A 13,191-nucleotide genomic window follows, 5' to 3' on the forward strand; every position below is an offset into this window, starting at 1 on the left:
TGCACGGGAGCTGGCCCCTCCACTACCTCCCTCTTCCAGGCTCGCTCTCATTCTCTGGCTCTAATTAGCAACTGCTTTTTTTATTTTTGTATGCACGTTCAAAGACAGAGAGCCAGGGGGAGACTGAAAGGGAGAAAGCAAAGGTCTGTGTGAAAAGAGAGAGCAGCTGGCCTCTCCCTCGCCCCCTCTGTGTACCCGGGCCCCCGTGTTGGCAAACAGCACACAATGTCTGTCTAGAGAGCTTTTGTGGCCCAGAAGGAAGGGCCGGCACACAGCTACGGGCGGGAAAGGAGACTGGGGGCATGGGGGGGGTGGTGATGGCCAGAAGAGACCTGGCCATCAGGGGGAGCCAGGGCAGGGAGAGGACCCGGGGGGTCAGGATGTCCGGCCACCTCTACCTCCTCCTGGTCAGGAAGACGTGGGGGTGTGGATGTCCAACTGGCTAGTGTGCTGATGCTGTCAGCTCTCTGGGGAGACGTCCATTGCCTCCAAGGCTGCAGCAAGTCCTCAGATGGGAGGGGGCTGCTGCCCGCGTTGGGACTGTGAGTTCACATTTAGACTCTACAAATGCGCAAGGAGGGGCGGTAAGTGCCCCCTGATGGGGTTCAGAGCAAAGGGGAGTGGAAAGTCCAATCCCCAAAGATGAAACACTCTCCCAAATAACTGAGTTTGCATGAGGAAATTCTGAGGTAAGTGGGCTAGGTAAGCGGGTTAGAGCTACCTACAAGAGGGGAGGGGCAGCTGTCAGCCTGAAAGTTTGCATCTGTCACTCTGATCGGGTACGCAAGAGGGAAGAGTTATGGGAACATATGTATATATATAACTGATTCATTTTGTTGTAAAGCAGAAACTAACACACCATTGTAAAGCAATTATACCCCAATAAAGATGTTAAAAAAAAAAACACAAACGTCTGTGGTAACTGGTTCTTAACTAGTAGCTGGACTGAAAGATTTGAAAGATGTTAGGAAAAAAAGGAAGTTTGAAAGAATTCTCATAAGCCAGGAATAATCAAGAATGGGGCTGAAGAAGCTGAAAGCAGTAGAGTATGTTCCAGAAAAATAAAGAAATGAGCATGGAGAAGCAGGGCATTCTACAAAGACATTTTTTTAAAAGCTATGCTCTTTTTAAAAAATAACCTTATTATCAACACGTGTGATTACATATTAATAATTTTGAGAAAAAAGTTACTCGTAATATTTGCAATTGATTTCACTGATGAACATTGATTTCCTATATTTTCCTATGTGAAAAAATGCATTTGTCCTTGCAATTTGCATCTAAACAGTTTCCTAGAGGAAAAAAAAATAAAATGAATGGAATTAGCCATCCATTCATTAAAATTCTACCAGTGGAATGTGTTTTCTCTTTTCTCTCTTTTCGAATCAACTCCAGAGAGAAGACAGACAAAAGAATAGAATAAATGGAGGAAAAAAAAAAAGGAAAACAGAGGAGAGACAAATTTGGCCAAAGATGCAGAGGGGAAGACAAACAGAACCAGTGAGAGAAGAGAAGCCCAAGCCACAAGGGCCTCCACATTCAGATCAACACAGGCATGTGTGTGACAGACCCAAAAACCCAACAGAAACCCTCCAATTGCCTAATTCGCAGAACAGGTACATTTTTGCCAAGTTCATGATTTGGCAGAGTTCTTGCATATTCCATACAATTTCAATGAGAAGCTGTATCCATCTTGTGCAAAGAGCAGATTGTCATTTTCTGCTTGAAGCACACACGTTACACTGACCTTATGTCCTCTGTCAAACTGACACATTATCACCAACTTTTAGCAAAAGGGTTTCATGACGTATGGGCTTGCAACCGCTCTGTTGATTTTCTTCTGTGTGTGCCTGTGTGTACAACGTGTCACTCTATTGGACAACAGACAAGGCCTCTGTCATCACTGGTTACTTCCTCCATCTGGTTCTGCCATCGTCACCTCTCCGAGTGCACGCCTTGTCATCGGACTCGCGCTCTATTCCTGCCTGGTTTGTTCGGAGTTTACACTGCCTGGTTCAGCTGAGATGTTTCCTTAAACATCTTTTTTTTTTTTAATTTTTATTTTATATTGGAGTAGAGTCGATTAACAATGTTGTGTTAGTTTCAGCGTCCAGCAAAGTGATTCAGTTATACATATACATGTATCTATTCTTTTTCAAGTTCTTTTCCCATTTAGGTTCTTACACAATATTGAGCCCTGTGCTATACAGTAGGTCCTTGTTGGTTATCTCTTTTAAATGTAGTAGTGTGTACATGTCAATCCCAAACTCCCAATTTATCTCTGCCCACTCCGCCCAGTATCTTTCCCCTTTGTATCCATACGTTTGTTTTCTAAGTCTGTGAGTCTGCTTTTGTTTTGTAAAGAAGTTCATTTGTATCACTTTTTTTTTTTTAGATTCCACATATAAGCGCTATCATATGATATTTGTCTTTCTCTGTCTGACTTACTTGCAAAGCTTTTCTTCCTCCTCAGCTCACATCCTGTTTCCACCAATTTTGTTTTCAATGTGTTTTGTTTGGTTCTCATTTCACAGATGGCACAGTGTAGGCATTTGGGACACAGAGGCTCATCAGGGGTGGCCCTGCCCGTAGGGAGCTTGGGGAGGAGAAGGGTGAGAGCTGGGCTGACCATGGAGCCGGAGGGGTGTGTCTTTGATTCATTCTTGCCATGAGCATGGTCCCTCCATGAACCTCCTGGTTCATCCCTAGCCAATGGAAAATGCTGATCAAACTCTGATGGCTTTTCTTTGGGTACCTTAGGGAAGGCTTATATCTCAGTCCACGTGGGACACTGAAGCCCTAGCTCCCCTCACAAAACACAGGTCTGCCCCTAAGCAAATCTTGCCCTTCTCCAGCTGTCAGAGGAATACAGAATAAGAGTTATCAGCCAGGCCTCAGAGTCCTACGTTGCATGACCTCGGCAAAGCTACTTAGCTTCTCTGTGCCTCAGTATCTTCAACTGAAAAGCGAGCATGATGATTGTATGTGCTTCATAGGGCTACAGTGAGGATTTAAGAGATAATGCAGGAGAGGAATTTGGCAGAGCAGCCGGTACATATGAGTGCTCTATAAAGGATAGCCACGCTGCACTAGTGCCTCAATGCAAGCTGAAAGCCAGTCCAGAGAAGTTTGCTCTGTACCCGAATCAGAGCCGTCAGCATGATCTGACAATGGAGTGTGGGACTGCCCTGCAGAGCATACAGGCTGCTTTCTTAACCTAGGTAAACGGGGCAAGTCAGCAGTTTTTTTGTTGTTGTTGTTTTCGTTTTTGTTTTTTTGCGGTAGGCGGGCCACTCACTGTTGTGGCCTCTCCCGTTGCGGAGCACAGGCTCCGGACGCGCAGACTTAGCGGCTATGGCTCACAGGCCCAGCCGCTCCGTGGCATGTGGGATCTTCCCGGAACGGGGCACGAACCCATGTCCCCTGCATCGGCAGGCGGACTCTCAACCACTGCGCCACCAGGGAAGCCCAAGTCAGCAGTTTTTTAAACATCAGTCACTTGCATATTATCTTGATTGCTTTTTGCCATATCTACATGCCAGATTTTAAAATTTATTATTTAACTTATTATTTTTCTTTAAGCTGACTCACCTTTTAACCTGAATATATTTAAACAGAAAAGTAGTGAGGAAGGAAGGGAGGGAGGAAGATGGAAAGGAGGGGGAGAGGGGAGAGGAGTGGAGAGGAGAGGAGAGGGGAGAGGGAGGCTGAGGCTAGTAAGAGAGGTGGGAAGTCCATGGCCCCAGAGAGAAAGAACTGCTGCAGAGTTGAAGACAAAACCAACAAGAGAATGAGGCAGTGAGCCGCAGGCCAGGGCTAAGACAACGCCCACTGGCAGAAGTAGGCCTGGGGCTTCTGCAGGCTGGGCAAGGACACCTGGTCAGGGATGGGACTGAGCCAGATTCAGGGCTGCCGCGGAAGGGGTGGCAGGTTTAGTGAGGGTGAGAGGCTGCAGAAGAAATGTAGAGGAGGCTGGAGGAGGCACCGGCTGAGGGCTCGTGATTTAGGAAGGGGCAGTGGAGTGGGAGTCACCAGGGTGAGCTGAGCCCCAAGGCCCCAGAGGTAAGCTGAGAGAGTAAAAGGAAGCGATGCCAGGTGGAGGCACTGGGCAAAGGGTGAGGGATGTGTGGGGCAGAGCAGGACTGCAAGGAGGGGAGCAGGGAGCCCAGAACAGGCCCTGGGCAGGAGAAGGATGGGAAAAACGAGGTGTGTTTCCCCCCAAACCGGGCTTGGCCAGCCTTCCTGAGACTGGCCAGAAGGGTGGCATGGCCCTTTTGCAACAGCACCGGCTCTTGTCCTGTCCCACCTGTTCTCCTTTCCCCTACCACAGTCGGAAACACTGAAATAGGTGCACAGCACGTGCCCAAATGTCCTGAGGCTAGAGATGGGTGAAGAATGCATGAAGGGTGGGATGAAGGGCAGGAGGGAAGGGACCAGAGGAGAGTGAAGGGTAGACTACATCGTGGAGTGAGCACACTCCAAACGGACTGCCAAGTGCAAACCCACCTAATGTAATGATGCGTTACATAGGAACACTTGCGTCTCGACCCACAAACAGGGCAATTTATGGATCTTTGCCATGTTCAGTGCCCCTCATGGCAAGACAAATGGAAACTGAAAGCACAGTGGGAGGCCAATTTTCATCTATCAGATTGGCAAAGCTAAAAACAATTGATATTTTATTATCTTGGCAAAGGTATGGGGAAGAGGAACCCTCATACATTGTTGGTGGGAGCAAAAGTTGGAAGCAAATGTCGTTTTTTTGGAGGACTATTTGGGAATATCTATCAAAATTAAAAATTTATATTCTGATTCAGCAATTTTACTTCTAAGAACTTGCTACATCTTAGCTCTTAGAAAAGTCCGTGGCACACCAGAAAGTCTTCAATAAATATTCATTGAATAAATAAATTAATTAATTAATCTCACCGATATGCCCACTCCTAAGTGCAAAGACGAAGCACAAGGATGTTTGCTGAAACATTGTTTAGAAATAGCAAAACACAAGATGCAACCTACATGTATGTAAATGAAGGACCAATTAAATAAAGGTACAACCATCCAGTGGAATATTACACAATCATTGGAAGGAAAAAGGCCAGATTTCTAGGTAACACAACCAACCAAACTACTGCTAACTTTCCTTGTTAAGCAAGAAAGCGGGGGGGTGTGGAACTAGGTGAAAAACCCTGTGCAGTAAGCTCTGTGTAGATGAGGAAAGGGCTTGTCTACATTCTGGGTGTGCAAATGCATGGACCCTATTGGCAAGAGAATACCAGAAACTAAAAACAGTGAGGGACCTGATCAGGACCAGAGTCAAAGGGAAACTTCATTTCATATGTCCTACCTGTTCAAAGCATTTAAAAAATAACAACAACAAAAGGTAACTTGGGATAAGGGAGATTTGCTTAAAAGTTCCAACCCAGGAACAACAGCAGTGGGCCCCTAATTCATTTCAGTCCTAGAAAGAAGGGCTCCGTGATGAACCAGGCTGCCTCAGGAAGTCAGAGTGTCCCATCCCTGGTGGTGTCTAAGAGCAGGCTGGGGGACCACTGTGGGAAAGCAAAGTATGTGTCATCTGGTGGGCTTAGAGGCCTTACCTAGCTGGGAGGGGCCACCCTCCATAGGCCACTTGTGGTTCCCTTGCCCTCTGGTTATTGCAAGTGCTTTCTAAGAGCTAAGAATCTAGCAGATTCTCAGAAGCATAATCGCTTCATCTGAGTGTATAAGTGTAAAGGGCCTGGCAACAGTCGGTGTCCAATAAGAACCTAGAGAAAGAATGAGCATAGAGACACTCCATCCACGGGAACTCACAAGTGGAATCCAGCTAGACTGAGGAATGGGAGGCCAGAAGTGCCAAGGCCTGCAAGGAGGTGACCCGAGCAGGCCCCGAGGGTCATACCTGAAGACCAAGTAACTCCAGCCCCCACTAGGGGCACTATGTGCCCACGGCGTTGGTGGGCTATTCCAGACAGACGCCAGGGACAAGCTAGAAACTGAAGGGCCTGGTCCAGCCCTCCTCCTGAACCGGTCCCACCCTCAATAAAAACCCTTGTCAGAGCTGCTCCTGGCCCTGCCTGGCCCTAAATTTCTGTCCTGTGATTCCAAGAAGCCTCCTGAGGTTTCCCACAGTGCCTCCTAACCCTCACCAACCTCTCCAGGGCCTGACGCAGCCGAGCTGATTTCCTCCCGACCTCTTGGGCCGTGAGTGTGCCCGCGCGCACCCACACACAAACACACAAACACACACGAGAGGGTGAACCCAGTACACCTGCAGCTGCACAGACTCCTCGTGCGGCAGGCTGGGTGGGCACACTAGAAGGCAAGATGCTCTCTGTCATACAGGATAGCTCTCGGGGCCCCAGGCAGATCGAGACATACTCCTCTGTCCTAAGCCACATCTCCCTGGGGTTTTCCTGCCCTGCCTCATTAACTGACCGTTAAAACAAAAGTGGAAGGCTCAGCTGCAGCTGCCTGACCAGGTAACTGGTACTCCAGCTCTTAGCCAGCAAGGACAGTACAGACAGGACATCTGCAGACAGAGACCCCACCCCTAGGGAAAGGCCAGGGTGTCCCTCTCTCAGTGTCCCTGCCATGGCCCTGTTGGCAAAATAAGGCTTGCTCCTGGCGGTGTGCAAACAGGATGCATTCCTTCACCATTTGCAGCTGCCCTGAGCTGACTCTTCTCGGGATCTTCACCCCGCTGCCTTGAGAGAGAACTGAGGCCCAGAAGCATCAGGGCACTGTCAGCACAGCTTGTCAATGGGCCAAAGCAGTGGAAACAGAGCTCAGATCATCAGAGCTCCTGTGGTCCAGAACGGAGGGTCCCAGCTCCAGGCAAGCTCAGATCCAGTGGGAGTTTTCATCTCCATGCTTCAAACTCAAAAGTGGTGATTCACCCTCCAGGCAAGGAAGTTTGTGCAGATGGGTGTGCTCAGGTTCTGCATATACAGGGGCTGTCCGGCTCCAGAGAGAGAGTTGGGGACAGGAAGCAAAGGGGGTAAGTCTGACCCCAGCCCTGCCTGAGCCCGGGTTCAGCTCTCGGGGCCCATGCTGTTCCTTGATGCCGATTACAGAGCCACAATCAGGCCTCCAGCCCACAGCCCTGCCATTCCCCCTGTCCTCTTCTGAAAGCACAAAGCCTTAGACCTCACCTTTTTCAGGGAGCTTGGTGTCACCACCCCCCCACCCCACCCCCGCCCAGATGCCATGTCCCTCTGGATGGCTCACAGGCACGTCAACATGTCAGAACATCTGGAGGGATGGTACTGCTCCCAGAAAGCTTAAAAAGAAGATGGGGGTAGTCAACGTGGAGCCCTGTGCTGTGTGGTGCGGAAATGTATGACTGTAGAGCACAGCTCCACGGAGCGCCTGGACCCAACATAAAACAAGGGACAACACAGACACAGAGAAAGTGTTCATGGGAAAACAGCTGAGAGGGGGTGGATATTCCTGAAAACAGATGTTGTGTGTCCAAGGACGGTTAATTTCAACAAAAACCAGACTCAGAAGCAGAGGCCGATGGTGGCCTCCCAGACCTGGGTCCTGATCCCAGCTCTGACATTACCCAACAGGGCTCCCTGGATTGGTATCCAGAGATGCTCTATGGCCGCCCTCTCTCCATGGATAAATGAGGCAGTCAGAATAGATGGTCTCTCCATATCCTGCCCACTCCCACCCCCACCCTCACCGCCACCCACCCGCTTGGGCTGTTTCAGGCTCAATGGTTCTTCATGGTGCAATAGTGGTGGGCCCAGAGCCCCAGCTCAACTGCTCACCCCATGATGTCTCCACTGCCCACACCGACTCAATAATGACCGTATGGTGCCTTCGTCATCATCTTTGATAATATTTACTAAGTCATGGACTTCTACCCAGGACAGCTATCATGCCCAGAACATTCTCTTTACACTAGCACTGACCTGGAAGAATCATGATTGTTTGTATTGGGTGCTTCTACCCCTGTCCTTCAAAGGCAGAAGGGGCGATGCAGAGCACAAGGGGGTTTGGAACCCAGAGCTGCCCCTCTCCCCTGTTCTCCTTGCTGTCCCCTGCCACCACCAGAGTCTGGGACCATGCACCCCTGCCCAGCGTGCTGGAGTCGGTGAGGCAGGGGGCATCCTTCCAGCTCTGTTTCCTGTTGCTCATGCTGGTGTCCATTACATCTAGCCAATTACATAGGAGGCCTCTCTGGAGGGCGCTGGGCAGGGCCACCGTGGAGGCCCGAGAGGTTTCTCAATGAAGTAGCCCGTTGGGCAATCCTATCATGAAGCTCATCTTACCAGGCTGCGGTGTTAATGACCCTGGCCTCCGCAGAGCAGGTCTCCCTGGGGCTTGAGAGGAGGCGTCTAGGTTGTGGCCTTCCTCTCAGTCACCAGCCAACAGCTGATGGGCCAGAGAGCAGAGCAGAAAAGGTTCCTCAGTGCCCCTGAATGCAGCCACCAGCACAGCACCATACACACACACACACACAAACACGCACGCTCTGTCAGGCCCCCAGTTTCTCTTTCAACATCCAGGATGAAGGGAGGTGGAAATAGGTCCCAGAAACTTCTTTTTTCCAAGAGGAGCTAAATTAAACACATTTTTCTCCCCCTTCGAATCCTGCAGATTTTTTGTCTCGACTCCCCCAGGCTTATAGATTGGCTCATCTCGGCTGCTCAGGTTGACAAAGGTGCCGAAACTGTTGAAAGCTTCAAAATGTCCCTTGGGTTTCCAGGCATGAAGGAATTTACATGTAGGTGGAAAATTACCAAGGAAAACAGTCCCCGTTTGGAGGGAGGGAAGGAGGGAAGAAGAGACCTGGGGGAGGAGCGGGGCGGCGGGGGGCGGGGGCGAAGGGCTGCACAGACAGTGCCCATGAGGTTGTAGGGCCCAAGGCAGGCCTTTGATGGATGCTAAGGAGCAGAAGAGACACAAAACGAGGGACAGAGAACAGCTGAGAACAGCTCTGCTCTTCCTCAGGAGCTGCCAAGGTCCTGCTAACGTCCAGAGCTGGAATGATCTTAGCTGACCCCTGAGACCAACTTTAGCTGATGCAACATTTTAGGCGTCACAGCACAGAGGGAGCTTGCCAAGCACCAGCTCTTGGCCTCCCTGGCCCAGGGACAGTTAGGCTACAGGGACTCACAAAGAGAATGGACTTAGCCATCAACCTGAGCAGGGAAGGCATGCAGGTGGGGAAAGACAAAGCCATGATTTCTCATTAATCTGCTAAACTAAGAGCATAAAACTTGAAAGTGGGGCATATAGGTCATTTTCCTAGTAATTAACAATTTCACAGAGATAAATGCATGATGGGGTCAGAGTCACTGGTGGGGTCAACAGGCTGCTGTGATTCTGCCTGATCAATCCAACCTACGCGTGCAGAAAGGATGAGTCCGGAACAGGCCTTGGGCCATGGGGACCTCTAGAAAGTGTGTGAGCCGCTCGCTGCACAGCCTGATGTGCAAGCTCCTCCCACGGCTTCCTCTGCTTGCCACCCCTTCCTTCCAGCACCCTCCCTCCTCACAACAGGAACAGCTCTAGGCCAGGACCACTCTTTGCTGGTTGAGCTACCTAATTGGTCCCCAAATGCTTCTGCAAAACCAAGAAATTGGTCACCATGTCTTTGACAGGAGAGGGTTTAGCAGATGCAAAGGCAAAAGTCAGAATAAGATTCTTGCCTGTGAAGAAAGTCTGAACTGCTAGAAAAACAATATAAAAGATATTCTTTCTGTCAGCCCATAGATTCGACACATGCAGAGGCTCAGATTCAAATATCTGGAAGAGAAAGTTAATCAGATCAACATAACCGTGAATCACAGAACCATCCAGGTTTCTCCCAGCCGGGATCCAAGGCATCAGTTCTCAGGGCTGTATTGAGAGAGCAGCTTGCCTTCATTCTCCAGTCCTACCGGGACAGCTGATGGAGACTCGCAAGACTTTCTCACCTACAGGTCTCTATTGCATCCACCAATCTCCATGCTTCTTGCCTCAGGAGAATTGCCTGTACCAGGCAGGCCACCCCAGAACTGCTGTGAAGGGCCACAGTGCCCACCTGACACCCCCCCAGCATGAGCATCCAAAATGAATTGAGCACCTTCTCTTGAAGAAACACCCCAAGGACTAGTTACAAGTACCCTTCCATGCACTGCCCATCCCTATCCAAAGGGTGCAGAATCCTCCTAAGATCACCATCTATGCCCCAGGCCCCTTCACCTCCCCGGGCAGCCCCTTGCTATGAGCCCTGGGAAGGGAGGTCAGGCTCAGCCATCAAGCCCGGGTTACTAGCAGAGCCAAGGTCAAAGAATTTGGAAGATTCAGCTTAAAGTTCTTGAGACAGAAGGATAGGTGCTTTTCTGCCTTTCTAGGGCACTGAGCTCAGCCAGGCCGCTGGGCTGCAGGACCCATGATGCCACCTGGCTTGTCACTCTCTGCTCTTAGAAATGTCACCAAAATGTGGCTGCCTGTGCCTCTGAAATGGCAAAGTGATGATGTCCTGGTCTCCCCATCTCCTCCAGCTTCTAGTGAGTTTGCAACAAGTAGTTTGTGAAGTCAGGTCAGGTTCATGACAGCTCTAGATCAGGAACATCCACCAAAAGTCAGGAGGAGGGTGGGGCTGAGTAGGGAGGATGGAAAGTAACCACTTGGATTTACATATTTGTCTCCATAGGCCCTCCCAGGACAACCACAGGAGGTGACGGACAAGCAACAGGGACACAAGAACCCCCCGAAAGAGAAAATTTCCAGTTAGCCCAGAGAAATGAGAGCCTGTTCCCAGAGTCCCAATTAAATCAGAACCAATCAATGCTTGCTCTGGTTCCTGCCGTTCTGCTCAGGAAATAATGGGAAACAAGAGGGCCCCAGCCAGCAAGTGCAGTGTGGCCACCCTTTGAAGCCTGGAGAAATCACCCGTGCTATTGCAAGCATGCCTGGCAGCTGCCGCACTTGCGCCTTTAAGAACTCAGCCTGGGGCCTGGGTCTCCACTCAGACCCTGACACATGCCCAAGAGGGCACCTCCTTCCCACCCCCAAACAATGGGACAAAGAGGAGCGCTGTGGGACCAGGCTGGGTTGGTTTTAAACCTGTCTGCGTTGATTCATCACTTGATCTGGCACTCTCTCCCTCCAGTTTCCACATCATCCATCACGGGTACCATAACCAAGAAACCCAATAAAGACACAAAGGCACAGTTCTCTGCTCTCAGCAGGCCTCAGAAAGGCTGTGTGAGTGCCCCAGCCCAGGCAATTAGCTGAGTCCAGAGGATCGCAGAGCAGGTGGGCATCAGCAATCCTGTGCCTGGTGCTTTGCCTGCAGGTGTTTGGTGAGCAAGCTAAGTGGGGAAGGAGACACGCAAGGGATGTTCTGACGCTCAGGCAGGGTGGGGATGATGACGGGGGACAGCTGGAATGAAGCTCATGATGGAGAAAAGGAGCAACCACAGCCCGCCCCCCCCACCTCCAACTTGTCCCCAAAGGACTGGGGCAACCCTAGTAAGGAGTTAGGGTCAAGGTGGTTTCTGAGGTCCATATGGGAAGCCTTGCTCTTGAAAGAATCTGAAACTTTGAAAGCCACAAGCAAAAGATAAAGGAAAACAGTCTTCTCTTCCCCAACTTTGGATTCCCTCCTGTTCAGCTTCCATGTACTCAGGCAACAGATGAGCCATGGACCCTCTAGACCCCTCTATTAACTCCCAGAGAAGATCGAGTCTCAAGCCAGTTCAGCACGTTTATTGCCATGTATTGCACACGTGCTCTCCTGGACTGAGGAGGGTCAGTGTGAGCACAGGGTACCCTGATGCCCCCATCTGCACAGTCACCATCACTCTGTATCATCCCAAAGCACAGGTAGTAGAACACACAGTACTGTCCCATCCCGATTCCAACAGCTTCACCTCCTTTCAGGACCTAATAATGCTAGACCCCATTCCTACCCCAGGGCCTGGCACTGAGACCCTGGAGGAAGACAGCCAAGCCAGGGTGTTTTGAGTTAATGAGCTACATGGGTTCGGTACCACGCTGAGTGCTGTGGGAGCTGGACTGAAATGAACAAAAATATTTTCCAACTTCAGTCATTTCTCAGTTATCCTTGAGTGACTTGTCTATGACAACCCAAATAGTCCACACCTCAGAGCACGGGGCTGGACTGGATGCAGGTGTGTGGGTCTCTGTGTGTGTGTGTGTGTCTGAAAGAGGGAGAAAGAGAGAGAGAAGGAGAATATGAGTGCCAGTGTCCCCAAAACTAAATATACCTGAGTGGTTGTTAAGTTATTATCCACCGTTTGGAATTCTCCCCATCTCTTCCCCCCACCATAATACGGATATCCAGTTGAACACAACTGGAAAATCATCAGGCCTAGCACTGGAGATGGAGGTTCCCCCCAGAAATTTAGAAGAAGCCATTAGGCTCTTCTGTTCCTTTATGATCCCAAGCTGGAGGAAGGGACCTTTGCTGACTCGGCCCTGCCCCAGAAGGGCAGGAAGTAGAGGCCTCAAGAGCCTCAGGGCTTACCCTTGCAGGCCACGCTGTTCTCAGGCTCATAGCCAGGCTTACAGGTGCAGCGCCCGATGGGCACCATCCACTCCCCGTCCCCGTTGCAGTAGAGTTTGATGGGCACGTCCACTTCCTCTGCATTGGGGATGCATATGCCCCGAGCAATCACCAAAGATGTGCTTTCCGCCCCAGTCATGGTCTCTGGGAACACTGCAAAATTTTGCACAATGCTAGGACACTTTTTGAAGAAGACACGGACAGAAAGGAGAGACATACAGGCTCCATAATCCTGGAAAGCAAGATAAAAACCATTCCGCGTAAGAGGCCCAAAGCTCCTGACTTCTGTGTTGACCTTCATCAACCTTCCCCCAAAGTCCACCTGGGAGAAGCTCTCATCTGCAGCAATGGTGTCCACTTTGAGGTAAGGGGCTTCGGACCAGAAGGCCGACTTCTTGGTGGCAATGACAGAGTCAGTCTCGTAGTAGTACAAGTTGAAGGTCTCCTTGCAGGAGCCTGGAACGTTGGGGAGGCTGCTGCAGTCCCTCACAGTGAAGCGCATCTCCGTGTAGATGCGATGGGCCCCCCGCCGGTTGATGAAGGTGGTGAGCAGCCAGTTGTTCTGGTTGGGCTCGAAGACATTGCACACCTGGTAGGTTCGGATGGTGTTCAGGTTTTCATCATAGCCACTGACTTCTTCCCACTGTACCAAGCAGGCC

General features: G+C 50.4%; 1 protein-coding gene across 2 annotated transcripts in view; it reads right to left on the reverse strand.

The window, feature by feature from the left end:
* Window positions 1-13,191, reverse strand: part of EPHB1 (EPH receptor B1) — a gene marked incomplete at its 3' end in the record, with an annotated part of 426,489 nt that overhangs the window by 254,084 nt on the left and 159,214 nt on the right. For both annotated transcript variants that reach the window (XM_079922007.1, XM_079922006.1), the window contains exon 3: window positions 12,494-13,175. In XM_079922007.1, coding sequence (XP_079778133.1) covers window positions 12,494-13,175 — 682 coding nt within the window. The remainder of the gene's footprint in view (window positions 1-12,493; window positions 13,176-13,191) is intronic.

The sequence above is a fragment of the Stenella coeruleoalba genome, assembly GCF_951394435.1.
Source record: "Stenella coeruleoalba genome assembly, chromosome: 5".
NCBI classification, from domain to species: Eukaryota; Metazoa; Chordata; class Mammalia; order Artiodactyla; family Delphinidae; genus Stenella; species Stenella coeruleoalba.